This window comes from Drosophila novamexicana, unplaced genomic scaffold, assembly GCF_003285875.2.
Source record: "Drosophila novamexicana strain 15010-1031.04,08,12 unplaced genomic scaffold, DnovRS2.1 tig00000387-arrow-pilon, whole genome shotgun sequence".
In the NCBI taxonomy this organism is placed as follows: Eukaryota; Metazoa; Arthropoda; class Insecta; order Diptera; family Drosophilidae; genus Drosophila; species Drosophila novamexicana.
In genome coordinates, this window is record NW_020824800.1 from 3,561,105 (window position 1) to 3,576,850 (window position 15,746).

General features: G+C 36.6%; 1 protein-coding gene across 2 annotated transcripts in view; it reads left to right on the top strand.

Annotated features, from left to right (window-relative positions):
• LOC115759752 (nitric oxide synthase) overlaps nucleotides 1–15,746 on the top strand; it is a 67,590-nt gene that overhangs the window by 10,748 nt on the left and 41,096 nt on the right. For both annotated transcript variants that reach the window (XM_030700795.1, XM_030700794.1), the window contains exons 3-10: nucleotides 2,113–2,249; nucleotides 2,319–2,481; nucleotides 6,315–6,406; nucleotides 7,286–7,427; nucleotides 8,586–8,725; nucleotides 8,896–9,070; nucleotides 11,670–11,851; nucleotides 13,211–13,420. In XM_030700795.1, coding sequence (XP_030556655.1) covers nucleotides 2,113–2,249; nucleotides 2,319–2,481; nucleotides 6,315–6,406; nucleotides 7,286–7,427; nucleotides 8,586–8,725; nucleotides 8,896–9,070; nucleotides 11,670–11,851; nucleotides 13,211–13,420 — 1,241 coding nt within the window. The remainder of the gene's footprint in view (nucleotides 1–2,112; nucleotides 2,250–2,318; nucleotides 2,482–6,314; nucleotides 6,407–7,285; nucleotides 7,428–8,585; nucleotides 8,726–8,895; nucleotides 9,071–11,669; nucleotides 11,852–13,210; nucleotides 13,421–15,746) is intronic.

Genomic DNA, 15,746 nt, shown 5'->3' on the forward strand with positions numbered 1-15,746 from the left:
GCTGCCTTATGAGATTTTTCCGCTTTGACAGGGAACATTTTCATTTTCAAGCACGGTAAACATACTGCAGTACCATAATGAGGTGTGCGTGTGCGAGGGTGTGTGCGTGTGTGTGGCAAGCTTTACTTATTAGAATAATAATTTTCAAGTTGTTGCAAATAAATTGCGTAATGTACACCACGTGTGCGTGTGTTCTTGGGAGTGTGTGTGTGTGTGTGTTTGTGTGTGCTGCTTCCAGTTGCTGTTTGCATTGTGCATAAATTTGTCCTGTGCAGTTGAGTGAAAATTGGCAAAGTTTATGCCCCAGCCGCGTGGGAAACTAAATAATTTTTTTTCTCAGTATTTGATATGAGAAAAGTATGTGTGCAGTTTATTGTGGTTGGGTTGCTTGAGGGCCTCATAAATTAACAAACCCGAATTTATTAACTTCAGCTTGTGCAAAAAACTTTTACAAAGGACATAATGCTAGAATATATTCTGTGGAAATTTTGGGAAATTAAATTCGAATTTTTAGTAACATGAGACGAAATTTTCATATTTTTGACAGTTCTTCAGAAAGTTGATTAAAACAAATAATTAAATACATACTAAAGCTTCGGAGAAGAAGAATAACACTCCAACTGAGGACTTCTGTTTGATAAGATGTATTATAGAGGACGTCTGTTCTTTTTAACCTTCATGCTCTTATAGCCCAGGTTCAATGATGTCAGAGCTGATGTATCTCTGGGTGCTTTTCATTCGAGTGCCAAAATTTGCTAACCAGACAGCTAACATTTCAACAGATGAGTGTCTTGTGATATATTATAGCAGCTGTGCACTCAAGGCTTGTGTATTAAATCAAAATTTAAAATGCGGCTTTAGTTATCTCTTCTATTTGTTGAAGACGTCAGCTTGCAGCCAGTTACGAATTTGTAAAATTTAATCTTCAAAAAAAGGATTATTAAGTGCTTCAATGTCACCTACAATAATTTAATAATAGGCAGCTGCCTATGAAGCAAACGTAAAAAAATGGTCTTGTCAGACACGGCGTATGTGTAATATAATTGTCGCAGTCGCAGAGCCAGAGCCACAACCGTAACTAGCAGAAGGTAAAAGCACTTGAGTTCCTTTATGGTGGGGGCCAATTCGCTTTTCTCCAGCCAATTCAAAAGCTCAACTGCCTGTGAAAACAAACTAATTATGACCGCAGGTTGCTTTGCCATTGCCTGGCGCTTCAAGGCGTTCGCGTTCGCGTTGGCGTTGAGTAAATTAAACCGTCGACGAAAACAGACCGTAAGCCAAGGTAAAAGAAAAACAGCCAACAGGCAGGGGTAGTAGCATAAATTGAGCGTTGCAAGTGTAGATTGAAAGGCAAGCCGTGTGGGGAGTGTGCTCAATTCGGCAATACTCTGTAGCAAAAATAAAATTGTAGAGTGCTTTATTAGCCGCGAGTAACAATTCCTTTCGTGCTCTTGGCAATATTTCTTATACTAAAGTCGTTATTTATCCTTTCTTTTGATCTAGTTTCTATGTATTAAAGTATTTGCTTTTAAACAAGAGTATATTTTTGCTTGCTTAAATTGATTTTTGATGGGAGTCATTCTTTTTGCCCATCACAGGGTATAATTACAGCGACATGCGTCATAAGTAATAAAAAAAAAGGATAAATATAATATAGTTAAGAAATTGTGAATGTAAAGCAAAGTAAAAGTCACATTCGCAATTGACAGTGAAATGCTTTTTAAACGCAATCGAAAGGCAGTTAAAATGTTGGGAACTTTGGGAGATAAAGCTCAAGGCGAGAAGTTGTCAGTTGTTGCTTCATGTGACTCCCGGAGCCGTTTCTGTTTAATTTCATTTATATTGCGGGGGTGGGTGCCGGTTGGGTTTGGGTGTGTGTGGGTGTCTTCTTCTTTTATAGCTGTGGCAGCTCTGTCATTCATCTTCATTTGTCGCTGCAATTAGGGCGAACGAAATGAGCAATCAAAAATTTAATTATCCAGATAAGCAATTAAATTTTTAATTAAATTGTCCAAACGTTAAGACACAGCCCAGCCCCATGCACCACGCCCCCATTCACATGTCATATTTGTGTCATGTTTATGACTTATTTATTTATCATTTTCTTGCCAGATATTATCCTGCTCGAGGGCAACCTGCACGAGCAGCATCATGAACATCGGCAATGCGGCCGTCGAGGCGCGCAAATCGGATTTGGTGCTGGAGCACGCCAAGGATTTTCTGGATCAATACTTCACCTCCATTAAGCGGTAAGCAAACAGACTCACGGCCATGGCCAAAGATACAATTGCTACAAATTGCCAACTTTCAAATGTCAGCTCCTCGTCCGCCGCGCACGACACGCGCTGGAAACAGGTGCGACAGAGCATTGAAACAACGGGACATTATCAGCTAACTGAAACCGAGCTAATTTATGGCGCCAAATTAGCCTGGCGCAATTCTTCTCGCTGCATTGGTCGCATCCAATGGTCAAAGCTCCAGGTGAGTCTCGCATTTGATTTATGACAATTACGGAGCACAATTTATGAACAACTTATTCCGAAACTTTGAAATTATAAAAGACTTGGATAATTTATTGTGCTTCCTATTTAAAAAAAGATGTCTTTGCTTTTCGGGGTTAATTTAAACAAGAATTAACAACTAAAAAAAGAAAAACAATAATACAAATTCCTTTCAAGATAAGTTCAGAAGCTAAATTACCTTCAATTATTATTCTTTTTTCAATTATTTACCCACTTCGCAAGTTCGATTTTGAAGTTCGAGCTTGAAATTAATTAGACTGTCTGCTAATTAGTTAATTAAATAAATTAGTAGATTAATTAAAGAGTTAATTAGACTGTGTCAAAGTTAAAAGTAGAAGAGTTTAACTGAGAATTTAGATTGTTTGAAATAAAATTAACAAAATTGGGGCATATAAGCGAAGAAATTTAATTTAATTTATTAAATTAAACGAAGTGTGCGTTTTAATTCGAAAATCCTGAAAAATTAGAGCCTGTAGTTTATCCTTAAGAGCCAAGTAACGTTCAACTAGTTCTGCTTCCTCCAAAAACAGACATTCGTCTTCCAGGCCAGTACAAAATTATTAATTTCTTTAACAAATAAATATTTCCTTAAATTAAAGAACAATTCATTAGAGAAATTCATTAATTAATTTTTAAATATGTACAAACTTTAGTCACTTGGAATTGTTGCATTCCAAAAAAAAAAGAACATATTTCTACAACTCGTTTTGCCTTGACTCTTATCGCGGCAACACATTAGTTCTCGTCAGGCGTTAGCCAGTGATTGTTATATTTGCCAACAATTCATCAACACACATTAGGCAAATGTTTGTAATTTGCAAAAATTTTGAAAGATACGCAAAATAGTCAAGCAAATTAGTCAGCGCACAAATCACAGTGGCAGCCTTTTGTGGGGAGAGGCGGGTTGCAAACTACTGCGATGCATGTATATGTTGCTGTGTGCGTGTGTGTGTGTGTGTGTGTGTGAAACATTATTCAAGATTTATGCGTGTTTCAACAAAATGACAAATGGAAAACGCGCGCCCAAAGGCGTTAAAAAAGGCACCAACTGACACCAGACAGACAAAAGAGACAGAGAGAGAGAGAGAGGGGCAAACTAAGAGACAGAGAGAGAGAGAGAGGGAGATAGAGAGAGGGCGGCGACTAAAGCGAGCACAAATTTGAAATGCAAATCTTCGTAAATTTTAATTTACAAAAATATCACTGCGTGCCTCACTGAGATTTATGCATATACACAACACATGTACACAAATACAGTTCTGCATATATATGTGTGTGTATGCACACATATACACACATTATAATGATCTGTAGTTGGCATTACGAGCTCCCAGTGTGTGTCTAGCTGTGTGTGAACAGATTTGCATACACGCTTCAATGATTTGCGTGTGCGGGTGTGCGCGTGTGTGTGTGTTTGTGAGCCTTAAAGCATGCCCAAATTTCCAATTCGATGTCTGTGAAGGCACCTTGAGAATTCACTTAGCACTCAAAATATGTTCACTGTAGTCACGTGTATACATTCATATTTAATGTGGCACGACTTTTTTATGCCTTTTTACTTATGCCAACAGAAATAGCATACTAAGCATAGTTTGGCTTCAAACATGATGCTTCTTAATACCCTGTAGTCAAGTGGATTTGAAATGTTTGCTTGAGCTTAATACAATTGAAGGCTTAAGCTTTATTTGTCTTTTTGAAAATGGAACACAACTTTATTTATAGGTCTCATTTGTTGTATACTTAATAATGTATTACAGGCTATGTTAAAGTCGATCACACTTTGGGTCTTCCTAGTTGCTCACACATAATGGCAGACACAAAGTAAATCTTTTATAATAATAAATAAACAAATAAATGAATAAATAGAATCTCTAAAGCGAACATTTTAATACCAGTAAGAATGTATGGATGTAAGCAATAGTATCGACTGTGCCAAAAGTAATTTATTGAAATTATGGAGTGTGGTTCAAGCTCTTTTTTAATATGTCTCTTTCTCTTTACTTTTAATCGATATTTCTATTTTCAATTGTAATTGATGTTTTAATGCATTTAAAATGGGTTAATTTTTAGTACAGGGTATTTCTGCGTCAAGTTTCCTTGGCATCATCTATCTGGCTTGTTGTCTAGTTATGTCCAGAGTTCTGGCAAAGCCAAAGCTAAGTCGGGCTTTAAAAATGATGCGGCATAAACATTTTTGGTCTTGCTGTTTTGTATGCTATGATAAATTCATTTAACGCCATGACTTTTCGTAAAAGTTATCCAATAACACTTGAAAAACAAAAACTTTGCTGTAAATTAAATGCACGCATCATGCATAAATGGTTGGTTTATGGGCTCCCACTTGAAAAAGGGTTCTTACTTAATTACAAAAAACCGGGCTGGCATTCAAATAAAAACCCAACACAGCAGAAAATCAAATGAAAGTGACCAAAAGGAGAGGATGACATTAAAAAAAAAAAAAGAAAAATAAAACTGAAAATGAAAATGTGCTTCGGGAAAGTGTGTAGAAATTTGAGTGGGCAACACAGAAAGCCCATAAAGCCAGGGTAAGTACTTACACCTGTCGCTGATAAGCCACAAATAGAAGCGGCAGGCAGCAGGTGTGAAAATGCCCAAAACAACTGTTCGGTCAACGTTAATAGAGAGAAGGAGAAAGGGTGGGAGCGAGAGAGACAGAGAGGTGAACTGGTAAAATGGGAATATCTAGAAAGTGCATTCAAGCGAATTCATTGAAAAAGGGTTTCTGTGTTCACAATTTTCAACGTGCAAAACAGTCTAAACAATCGAAACAAAGAGTATTACGTCACATTTATCATACGCCCCATGTGCTGCTGGCAAAAACGAAACAGAACTGGGAAAAACCATAGCAAAACAGAACTGAACCGAACTGAACTGAACTCAACTGATTTCATTTAGAGTTTATTGTTTTCAGCGCCGCTGTGAAGTTTGGCCGCACTTAAAATTCATGTTGTACAATTGCTATGGCTGTTAGTTTTCCACAGTGATTCCTGCTTGTTATTATACCCTATACTCATTGACTAAGCTCAAAAGGTCATATATACGGCCAGAATGAAAAAGACGAATCGTAATAACAAAAGCTGTAATTACGTTGATTGAAAAACTCAAATATTCTATATCATTTAGATCTTGCAAATGTTGCCAGATTTTATTTTCTTACAAACTGGTTTACCAAGCGGTTAATCTACATTGCAAGTGTTTAAGAACAAGATTTGCATATTGGATATTAGCAAAACAGTATTTTTTAATTTTGAAATTGACAATGTTAATTATTTACCAAGTTAAAATCAAAAATTTCGATGTTAAATTAAATGTTGATTACATTCTTTAATTTCTTTGCAAGCTGATTTACCAAGCGGGCAATCTACCTTGCATTTACCAACTGGTTAGCATCAGAGCGTTGCCACCTCGTATAAAATTTCATATACTCTATATACAATCCTGTCATTGATAGACTTGGCGTTGCCACACTTATACACACACAGACAATTTAAAAATCTTGTTCATACAGGGCATCTGTAAGTCGTGTATACTCAAGAATCCTTTTTCTGATTTCTGTTATTGTCTTGTCTTCTTGTTGCATAAGCGCTATGAATATTTTAGTTAATTTTAACTTTTGAACTGGGCGTTGCACAGTTGAAGCTGCCGCTCTGATTGCAGTTGGTCCTGCTGAGGATTGTAGAATTATGAGCTGAGTTGCGACTTAGCTAAAGCTTAAATTTGTTAAAGATATTTTAGATTTATTTTGTTAACATTCTAACATTCTTCCTGTAGGTTTTCGACTGTCGTTATGTGACCACAACGAGCGGAATGTTTGAGGCGATTTGCAATCACATCAAATATGCAACAAATAAAGGAAATCTCAGGTAAGTGAGCAAATCCAATGGAATCAATAAACACTTAACCAAAGCTCAAAAACATTTCAACCAATACTTAAAAGACAATTTAGTTGAAGAAAGAAAAATTCTTCTTAATAAATATATATAAATTTAGCTTTCATTGCATGTCTGATTATTCGCCGAATTCATTTCTAAATAAAAGAATTTATTTGTGATAAAAACACATAAAATATAAATTAAATTAGCTGAAAGTTCAGTATGTTCAGTTATTTAAAATGAATTGCCTTAATTACACTTCGCAGTTTTTGTCTATCGATGCTTCCAATAATTAACATACACGGCGTTTTATGGCCAGCTTATACTAATTAGCCCAGACAATTCCAATTGGGAGCAACAACAATTTTGGGCAGCACATAATTTTGCGTGTCTTTGAATATGCTGTTTATGCCAATTGGAAATTGTCGGAATATGCATATTTCCAATTTTCATTGACACGAACTAATCCACTTAAAATCGTTATATTAGCTTTGCTGGCCATGAGTTGACGCTGTTTGGCCGAAACGACTGGCAAATATTTTGCCCAATGCTAATTGGCAATGAGTTGAGCGCTGTGAAGAGGGGCTTGGCAAATATTTGGCAATTTTCGGTAGACCGAACTAAGTTGCCGACCTGACTATCAATTGCACTTTTAACTTTGTTAACGTTGGAAGCCGCTTATGTTGCCAAAGTTGTTTAAGCTCTGTGAGCCGAAGTTGCCTTAACCTAAGCCCGTCTAAAATTGAGCACATATAAATTGTTTGACGGGTAGTCTTGGCTAGACTCGTGGTTGAAACTTTCAGTTCGCATTTATTGTTTGACTTCGGTAATTCAATATAAATGTTGTGTTTATATTTTGCACGCTTCCAGATCCGCCATCACAATATTTCCACAGCGCACCGATGCCCGACACGATTATCGCATATGGAACAATCAGCTTATTTCATATGCGGCCTATAAAAAGCCCGATGGCAAGATAATTGGCGATCCCATGAATTTGGAGTTTACAGAGGTAATTGGGGGTCACATTTTTTTTTTTGATTTACTCAGCAGGGGCTTAATATTATATGAAGAAGAATCCATTGGAAAAACAATTCTGCATTCCAATTAATTGGTTGATGGAAGATTTTGAAGTAATTAAAGGCATAAAATACAAAAACCACTTGGGAATTATAAAAGAAAACTTTTTTGGTTAACCGTTCAGACACACGTTCACAATTAAGAGGATTTAACGAGCCCAATGTGAAAATAAACAATTTTTATATATGCTCAATAAAAGCTTGAGCTACATAACTTTCTAGATCCACATAAATATGCAAAAAGATATAAAGATATATATATTTTTATTTAAGATATTTTATGGCTTTTCTCGGCCTATCTATATAAACTAAAAACAGATTTCTAGAGACGCATTTGCGTGGAATGTAACAAATATTAAATTACCAAGTTACTTTAGCTCAGATTAACTTGGTTAAGAGTTCGTCTAATTTTAGCATAATATTATTTTTGTCCCGGTCTACATTTGTGAGCTTCATTTGAATGGTTGAAAGTTTACTTGAAGCTCGGTTGAATTTCCATCAACTTCACCCACATTACCCAAAAATTAATTATATATATGTGTTGCAAAGAGTTGTGGATAAATGGTTAAAAATACAGACAAATTGATCCACTTCTGAGTGGATGAACAGCTGCGGTGCGTCCCATAGAAATCGAAGCGATTTCCACAGACGTTTTCGTTATTGAAGAACTGGCGTTTATTTATTGCTTATAATCTAGCTATCAATTTATATAAATATATATATATGTTGCAGCAATTGCTTGCTGGCCTTTAAGCGAGGCTCATATGTAGTTGTTAAACCAACAAGTCGAAAAATCCCTGAGTCCACAATAACACAACAAATTACAGGAATAAATATAGGGGCGGCAGCGGCAGGACAAAAGTTGTAATAAATTGTATTTTAAATACGTAAAAAACAAACCGAACCAACAACAAAGCCGTCAATAAATACACATATGTTGCCAGTATAGGATGTGGCGAGTCCTGCTCTGATGTATTTGCATGCAAAAGCGCCCGAAAGTATGCCATATATTTGTACACATGTCACTTTTTATGTTCGTCTCGTGTTGATTTTCGATTTTGATGTTTTTTTTTCTACTTTTGCATTTGTAGGTCTGCTCTAAACTGGGCTGGAAGGGCAAGGGCACGGAATGGGACATATTGCCGCTGGTGGTCTCTGCCAATGGTCACGATCCGGACTACTTTGATTACCCGCTGGAGCTGATACTAGAAGTTCCGCTGAGTCATCCCAAGTGAGTGTGTGTGTGGTGGTGTGTGTGTGCATGTCTATTTCACAAAGCAGCTTTCTGGCCATTTATGACGCAGTGTATTTAACGGATTTGCATCGCCACGGCATATACAAATTTTAACTCATCTATCTTGCTTTCCCTCCCACCTCCCCCCTTCCGCAACCTACCAACAGATTTGAATGGTTCACGGATCTGGGCCTGCGCTGGTATGCCCTGCCCGCCGTATCCAGCATGCTTTTCGATGTGGGCGGCATACAGTTTACGGCCACCACATTTAGCGGTTGGTACATGTCCACGGAGATTGGTTGCCGGAATTTATGCGACACGAATCGTCGCAATATGCTCGAGGTAAGTCGCTGCCAACATTAAAGCGTTAAAGTTTTTCAATAAGGGGCGTGGCCAGACCAGACCACATGCTCGTATATATATTGTAATTGCTTTATTGATAGAGCGCGGACTGTCCTTGCCGCATGTCCTTGCTGCCTTTGTCGCGTGCGTGCCGCGTTCCGGCATTTATTTCATTACATGCAGCATTATGGGCGCGTTTCCATAAGGATACTTTCCTGTTCAATACCCCGTAACCATTAATAATGCTTAAACAAAAAGGTATATAATACATGCGGGTGTGTAATTGTACGTAAACTTCAAAAACGAGGCATGAAACACATAGACTTTCCAGTGGTCAGTGCGTTTGTCTTGGTTTAATTCAGAGAGCTTGCACATAGTTGTCGAATTTGATATCAAAGGAAAAAAATCAAGAATAAATCTTTGGTTTTGTAACTGTTCTCTCTTGTTATCGAAAAGTTTAAGACATTCGGCTAGTTAAAGTAGAAGAAACATAAATTTGGAGTTTTTATATAATAGAATTTTTTAAATTATTAAATTTACTTAACCATGGTATTATATTTAACCATGGTAATAGCTTCCAGGTAAACTCAAATTGGAATGCAAATACCTTACAGCAAGGGAACAAAAAAGATTCGAAAAAAATATATGTATATATACATATATATATATATTTTTAGATATAATTCATTAAGCTTTATAATAAAACCCTTTTTAAATACTTTTCACCTGAATACTGAGTATTGCCTAGTCGAGCACACTTGACTATAGCATTCTTTACTTATTATACCCTTTTAGCTAAGCTTTAAAATTCTTTTAATCTTTACAAAACTTACCATATCTTGATGCTTTATGGCACATAAGTCGATTACATTCGAATATTCCTTAGCTGATATTTTTGTAATCAGTCAAAAATGAATATATCTCTTACATATTTGCAAAATCTTAACATCGTATTACTATTTATAATTACTTTATATAAATTGGATATATAGTAATTATTATATTTATTGATGCCAAACTTTGCAGTTGACGAGCTACACAAAACCGTCTGCCAGGGTATTTAAAAGTCGGTGTGCCAAAAAAAGCCTTTCTTTCTTGTTTTTTATCGCATTTACTTTGCCGGCATAAAGCGTTTTTCTCGTAAATATTTCAGTGATTGTGTGTTTTATGTGTTAAGCTGGTTGTCATGGCAGTCGAGCACCAAGAAGTGCCTTTGTGGGCCCCGGAAGACCGTTTAAAGTAAACCAGATTCATGAGCCTTCAATTTGCATACGGGTACTCGTTTATGCATTCGTATAAACACCATAAAACCTGAACTAATTGCTGGCAGGACACACTCCACGGCGATGTTTTAGTCATTTGAACTGCATCGAATTTTGAGGCATTTGCACTTTCAATTTAGGGGGCATAATTAGTTTGGAACACGAACTTGCCATTAGCATGATTCAATTTGAGGGCAGTTTAGGGCGTAGAGTTAAAGGGTTGTAAATGCACATTGGAATATATTCACTTTTAAATTTTGTTTCATTTATTTATTTAAATACTTTGAATAGTTCGTATTTAGCTCAAATATACCATAATTATTTGCAGATTTTTCTTTATTATTATTTAGTATCAAATCAATATCATGTCACAATATTGCATAAAAATATATTTTAAAAAAATATATATATTTTTGGGAAATTTAAAATCCTATCCAATTTTGTTATATTTAATTTTGCAAGTTGCGGCTTTTCGTCTTATGCTTGGTTAGTAATTTTTTCCCTTTAAAATAAAGACAATTTTTTTTTATTTTTTATTAATTAAATATTAACATTTAATAATTTCAATTGAAATAATTTCCGCTCTCAACTTTAGATTTTATATATATGTATATGTATATGTTCTTAAATATACGTTAACATAACTTTGTTTTCAATAAATCTTAATTTCTATATTATATTAATTATAAAGGAATAATGTAAGTATTTAAATGGACATCCGAAAATCCACCCTAAGTTCGTCCTTTACAGGCTGTTGTCTCAGACTATTTGTTCGGAAGGATAACATTGGATTGCAGTCTTTCACTTATAATTCAAACAAGTTATCAAATTTATTTAAAGCTGAGGTTAACAAAGATAGTTTTCGAGCTAGGGATAAATTATTAGTTTTGCGCTTGCCTAACAAATCGTTTGTCATGTACATTTTAAAACATTCTCTTTGGCAGTAAAATTTGCAATTTAATAACTTTTTCATTTGCCGGAAATGTTCTAAAATGATAGCCACTGTAGGTAACAAATGCATGTTTTATGGCCAGCAGCAAAATCGATAAATGTTGTCAGGCCGATGTCCAGTGACCGCAATGGGCCTATAAAACAAACGTTGGCAGCAACTTGTTGCCGTTGGGCGTGACGTGAGGCGTGGTAATAATCAATTTTGGCCACAAAAACCCATAAGCTGTAATCGAAAATTAGCAACAACATCGCCGCAGTTCGAGAGCGAGTCAGAGGAAGAGTAAAAAATAATAATATACAGAAGTAGTGCATAAGTTGGTTTGCTTTCAATCGGGCTAGAATTAAATTCTGAATAATTGTGAGTACTTTTTTCATATGCCTTACAGACTGTGGCGCTGAAAATGAATTTGGATACGCGAACGCCGACATCGCTGTGGAAGGACAAGGCCGTTGTGGAAGTGAATATTGCTGTGCTGCATTCATATCAAAGTCGCAATGTGACCATTGTGGATCATCACACGGCCAGCGAGAGTTTTATGAAGCACTTCGAGAACGAGTCCAAGCTAAGGTAAGCATAAATACGGCAACTGATCGCATCACATGTGCACTGGGCAAATGCCCAGCACGACACGGGGCGTATGCGCAATATCGCATTGTTTATGCCCGGGGCGAGCGTTCCCTGTGCCATATCCGTGCCGCAAGTTTATGGCTTAACGTGTTTTATTCGACTTCCTGTTGGAGTCTGTGTGTGGGTAAACTCGTTTCAGGTGCGAATTAAATTTATTGTTTTCAATTTGCTGTCGCCAGCGTTTTATGTAAAGTGCACACGAGACACATAAATGCCGCACAATATGTCAGAAAGTTTGCATGCTGCGGGCTATGCAAGCATGCAAGAGAAGTTGCCGAATAAGTTGAGCTCGGCAAAAGGTATTTTATCATTATTCATATTTTATTTGCACAACTGTTTCCACAGTTGTTGGTTTTTATCGCATTTATTGGCCGGGCATGCCATAAATAAGCCAACACTTTTCGAAGGATATGTGTTGAGCCAATTTTATTATGGATTTTTTGTTACAGTTGATTTCATGTTGAAAGTTTGCAATTAAAATGCATAATTCTTGCTGGCATTTAACACATTTTTAATTGAGTAAAAATATTTGATTATCTGATTGTTGCACTGAATGTGTATTATATATTAATGCCATTAAACATACTATAATAAATTTATGACCAAGGATGTCAAAACATTTAACACCTAGCATTTGCTGTTTTTAAAAAGTTTTCCGTTTTAAGTTATCATTATGCAACAATAGAAATTTTTGTTATGCAAGGCTCCCCTTGTTCTTCAGTCATTTAATTAGCTGCAGGTTATACAAGTTAAATGATTTGATGTTTGAATTAATAGTCTACATTTCTATAAAGGGAAGGAAACAACAATTCAATGGCAAGCCTTCGGAATGCTGCGATTAAGTAACGATTATTTGATGCCAAGTAATTTTAACAAAGTTTATGTTTGTTTACACTAACAAATGCTGTTCATTTAAAAGTTAAATATATTCAGCTGTAGCTTGAATCCTGGACAAAAAACACAGTTAAGCTCTTGCTGAAAATACGCTCTGGCTTAAGCCATTTGCTGTCTAAAAATACGTGGCCATATTTCAATTACTGCCAATTTGCATTTTCTAATGCCGCACAAAGCGTTGCCATGAGATAAACGTTGGCTATCTCCAGCTTGCTTGTTGGCTTCAATTAAACAGAGCGGTTGCCAGAAGGGGGGGGGGGGGGGGGGGGGGGGGCAGCCATTAGCTGGAGCTGGTGCTCTGTGGCGTTATGTCAATTACAGCCAATAAGCAAAAACAAAGCAGCGTCCATAACAATTACATGATTTCCATCCTTTCTCTATTGCTATTCTCTCTATTACTCACAGGAATGGCTGCCCAGCGGATTGGATATGGATTGTGCCGCCACTATCTGGTTCCATAACGCCCGTTTTTCATCAGGAGATGGCGCTGTACTATTTGAAGCCATCGTTTGAGTATCAGGATCCCGCCTGGCGCACGCACATCTGGAAAAAGGGACGCGGCGAAAGCAAAGGCAAAAAGCCGAGACGTAAATTCAATTTTAAACAAATCGCTCGGTAAGTACGGGCACGATTACGGCTACTCAATGGCACGTTGACGCAACTGTTGCCATTACCTTAACCGTTAAGCATAGCGACCTTTGCCTGATGACATCTTCGTGTCTTTGTGTGCATTCTCATCATGCCATGTAATTGTGTATGTGTGTGTGAGTGTGTATATGTGCGAGTGTGTGTGTGTGTGTGGCGTGTCACACGACACAGCATCAGCTGGGATTAGCTCTTAAGTAGATTACATGGATTCTGGTTTATTGCTACCGGTTGCCAGTCTTCATACTCCCGCCACATTCCGCTTACCCATCATCAACTCGCCTGGAAAATTTGATGCATTGCATCATGTATGTCACTCGGCATTGTATGCTTTAGCTTCTAGTGAGCTTCAGTTGCATAGCTCATTAGAGTTTATGAAATGGTCGGGTTAATACTAAGAAAATAAGCCAATGAAAGTCAGTTGTTGGAACAATAGAAATAGATACCTCCCATGCATAAGCGTTGCACAATGTTCATCTCTGTGAAACCAACGTGGGACATGTAAAGCTTATTAATTAAGCTCTGCAGTTAACTAATTAGAATAATAATAATAGTAATATTTTGTAAAGTCCGTAGTATTTTCCTATTTTCTCTATAACTTTACTTTATCTGAACTCCTAAGTTCCACTCAATTCAATGACTCAAGACTTAGTAAAGTTCCAGCGCGCTTAAATATAATACTTAAGTATTTATTGCAATTTAAAATTAATATTTTGCTACATTTGGACATATAAGTAAATGTCTTAATTAACGCAAAGCCAATTATTTAAGTTCTGCAATTACAAAACAATATTTTGTTTCTCTTGGTCACATCAGTAATTGGCGCCTAACGTGGGACATATAAAACCTATTGCTTAAACTTATAAATCATTATTAAGAAAATATAATAATAATGACTTTTCCAAATAATATAAATAAATTCATTATTTATTGGCGCCTCACGTTGGCTTCTAAATTTGAATGTTTGGCTCTTGGCCAAAACATTAAAAAATACTGGGAACAGTCTTGAAATTCTATTTAGTCGTAATTGTTGTCGTTTCCCGAATGTCTTTATCATAAACCAAGTTAGGCTTATATAATCTCTTATTAATGTACTTTTAAAAAAAATCCTAATTGGAATAGTTCTCGTGTGTCGAAATGCTTTAAAATGTCGCTTAAATTGGCGCCCAACGTTGCGCACGAGGCGTCACGCTACCGTTCATGCGCGCTAATTAGTGAGTTAACAGGTCTTTAATTTGGAATTAACAAAAACAAATGTTAAACATTTCTTTACTACTTGAGCCAATTTAACAATAACAAGAATTAATTTCATTAATTGACAAATAAACAAACGAAACGAAACGAAACGAAAAGCTACAGATTGTTGCTTAATGAATTGTAAAAAAAATAAATATAATAATTATTTAATGAGTGCACTTAAAATGGTTACAGATTAATGAACTTGTTGGCGCACTTGTTCATTTGCGCATTTTCATAAGTTAATTTATTTAAATTTATTGCAATTGCGTTCGTCGCAATTGGGCTGGTCTATACACAGCGCATACACGGCTTCCAGCTGCCAAAATGGCAAAATGAAATTCATTAAAAAGTTGTCAATTAACATGTTTAAATCGTTTGCGAACACACACACACTCACACATATATACTTTACATTTAAAACGAGCTTGTGAAAACTTTTTATCAATGCTTAAATGAATCGCAACACATACACACGCTGATATGTGCGTGTGTGTAGGTAATATATGTGTGTATGTGTCTGTGTGTATGTAGGGCCATAATTAAGTTTAATTGTTTCAGCACGCGCTGCCTGCCTCGGCTGCCTCGACTGGCTCGGCTGCTGATGAAATGGAATTAAATCTGTGCTGACATCGACAACTTTATGAAAATCAAATTATGCTGCGCACAAAAGTATGCAGCGAAATGTGAGCCCGACCGCCATATTGAATTACAGTTAAACTGCCTATAAGCATCCGCACACAGTGTACATAAGCACAAGTAGTTCAGTATACGTCACGAACAGCTGAACTGAACAACAGCCATGCCCCACACATGACCCTTGGGGGCGTGCTATGGCCGTGCAAGTGAGGGGCGAGGCATAAGACGCTGTAAACTGTGCTAGCTGAAAGCAGCGTGCCTTCATCCTGTTTGCTACACATTCTCAGATGTTGCATTAAAATTTCATGTTTGTTTGCGCTTTAAGCCAAGAACAATGGCAATTCGAAGAAGCTGCCACGATTAGAACAGATGCGGAACACGGCTAAAGCCTGCTGCTGCTGCTGTGCAATAAAAGTGTTGC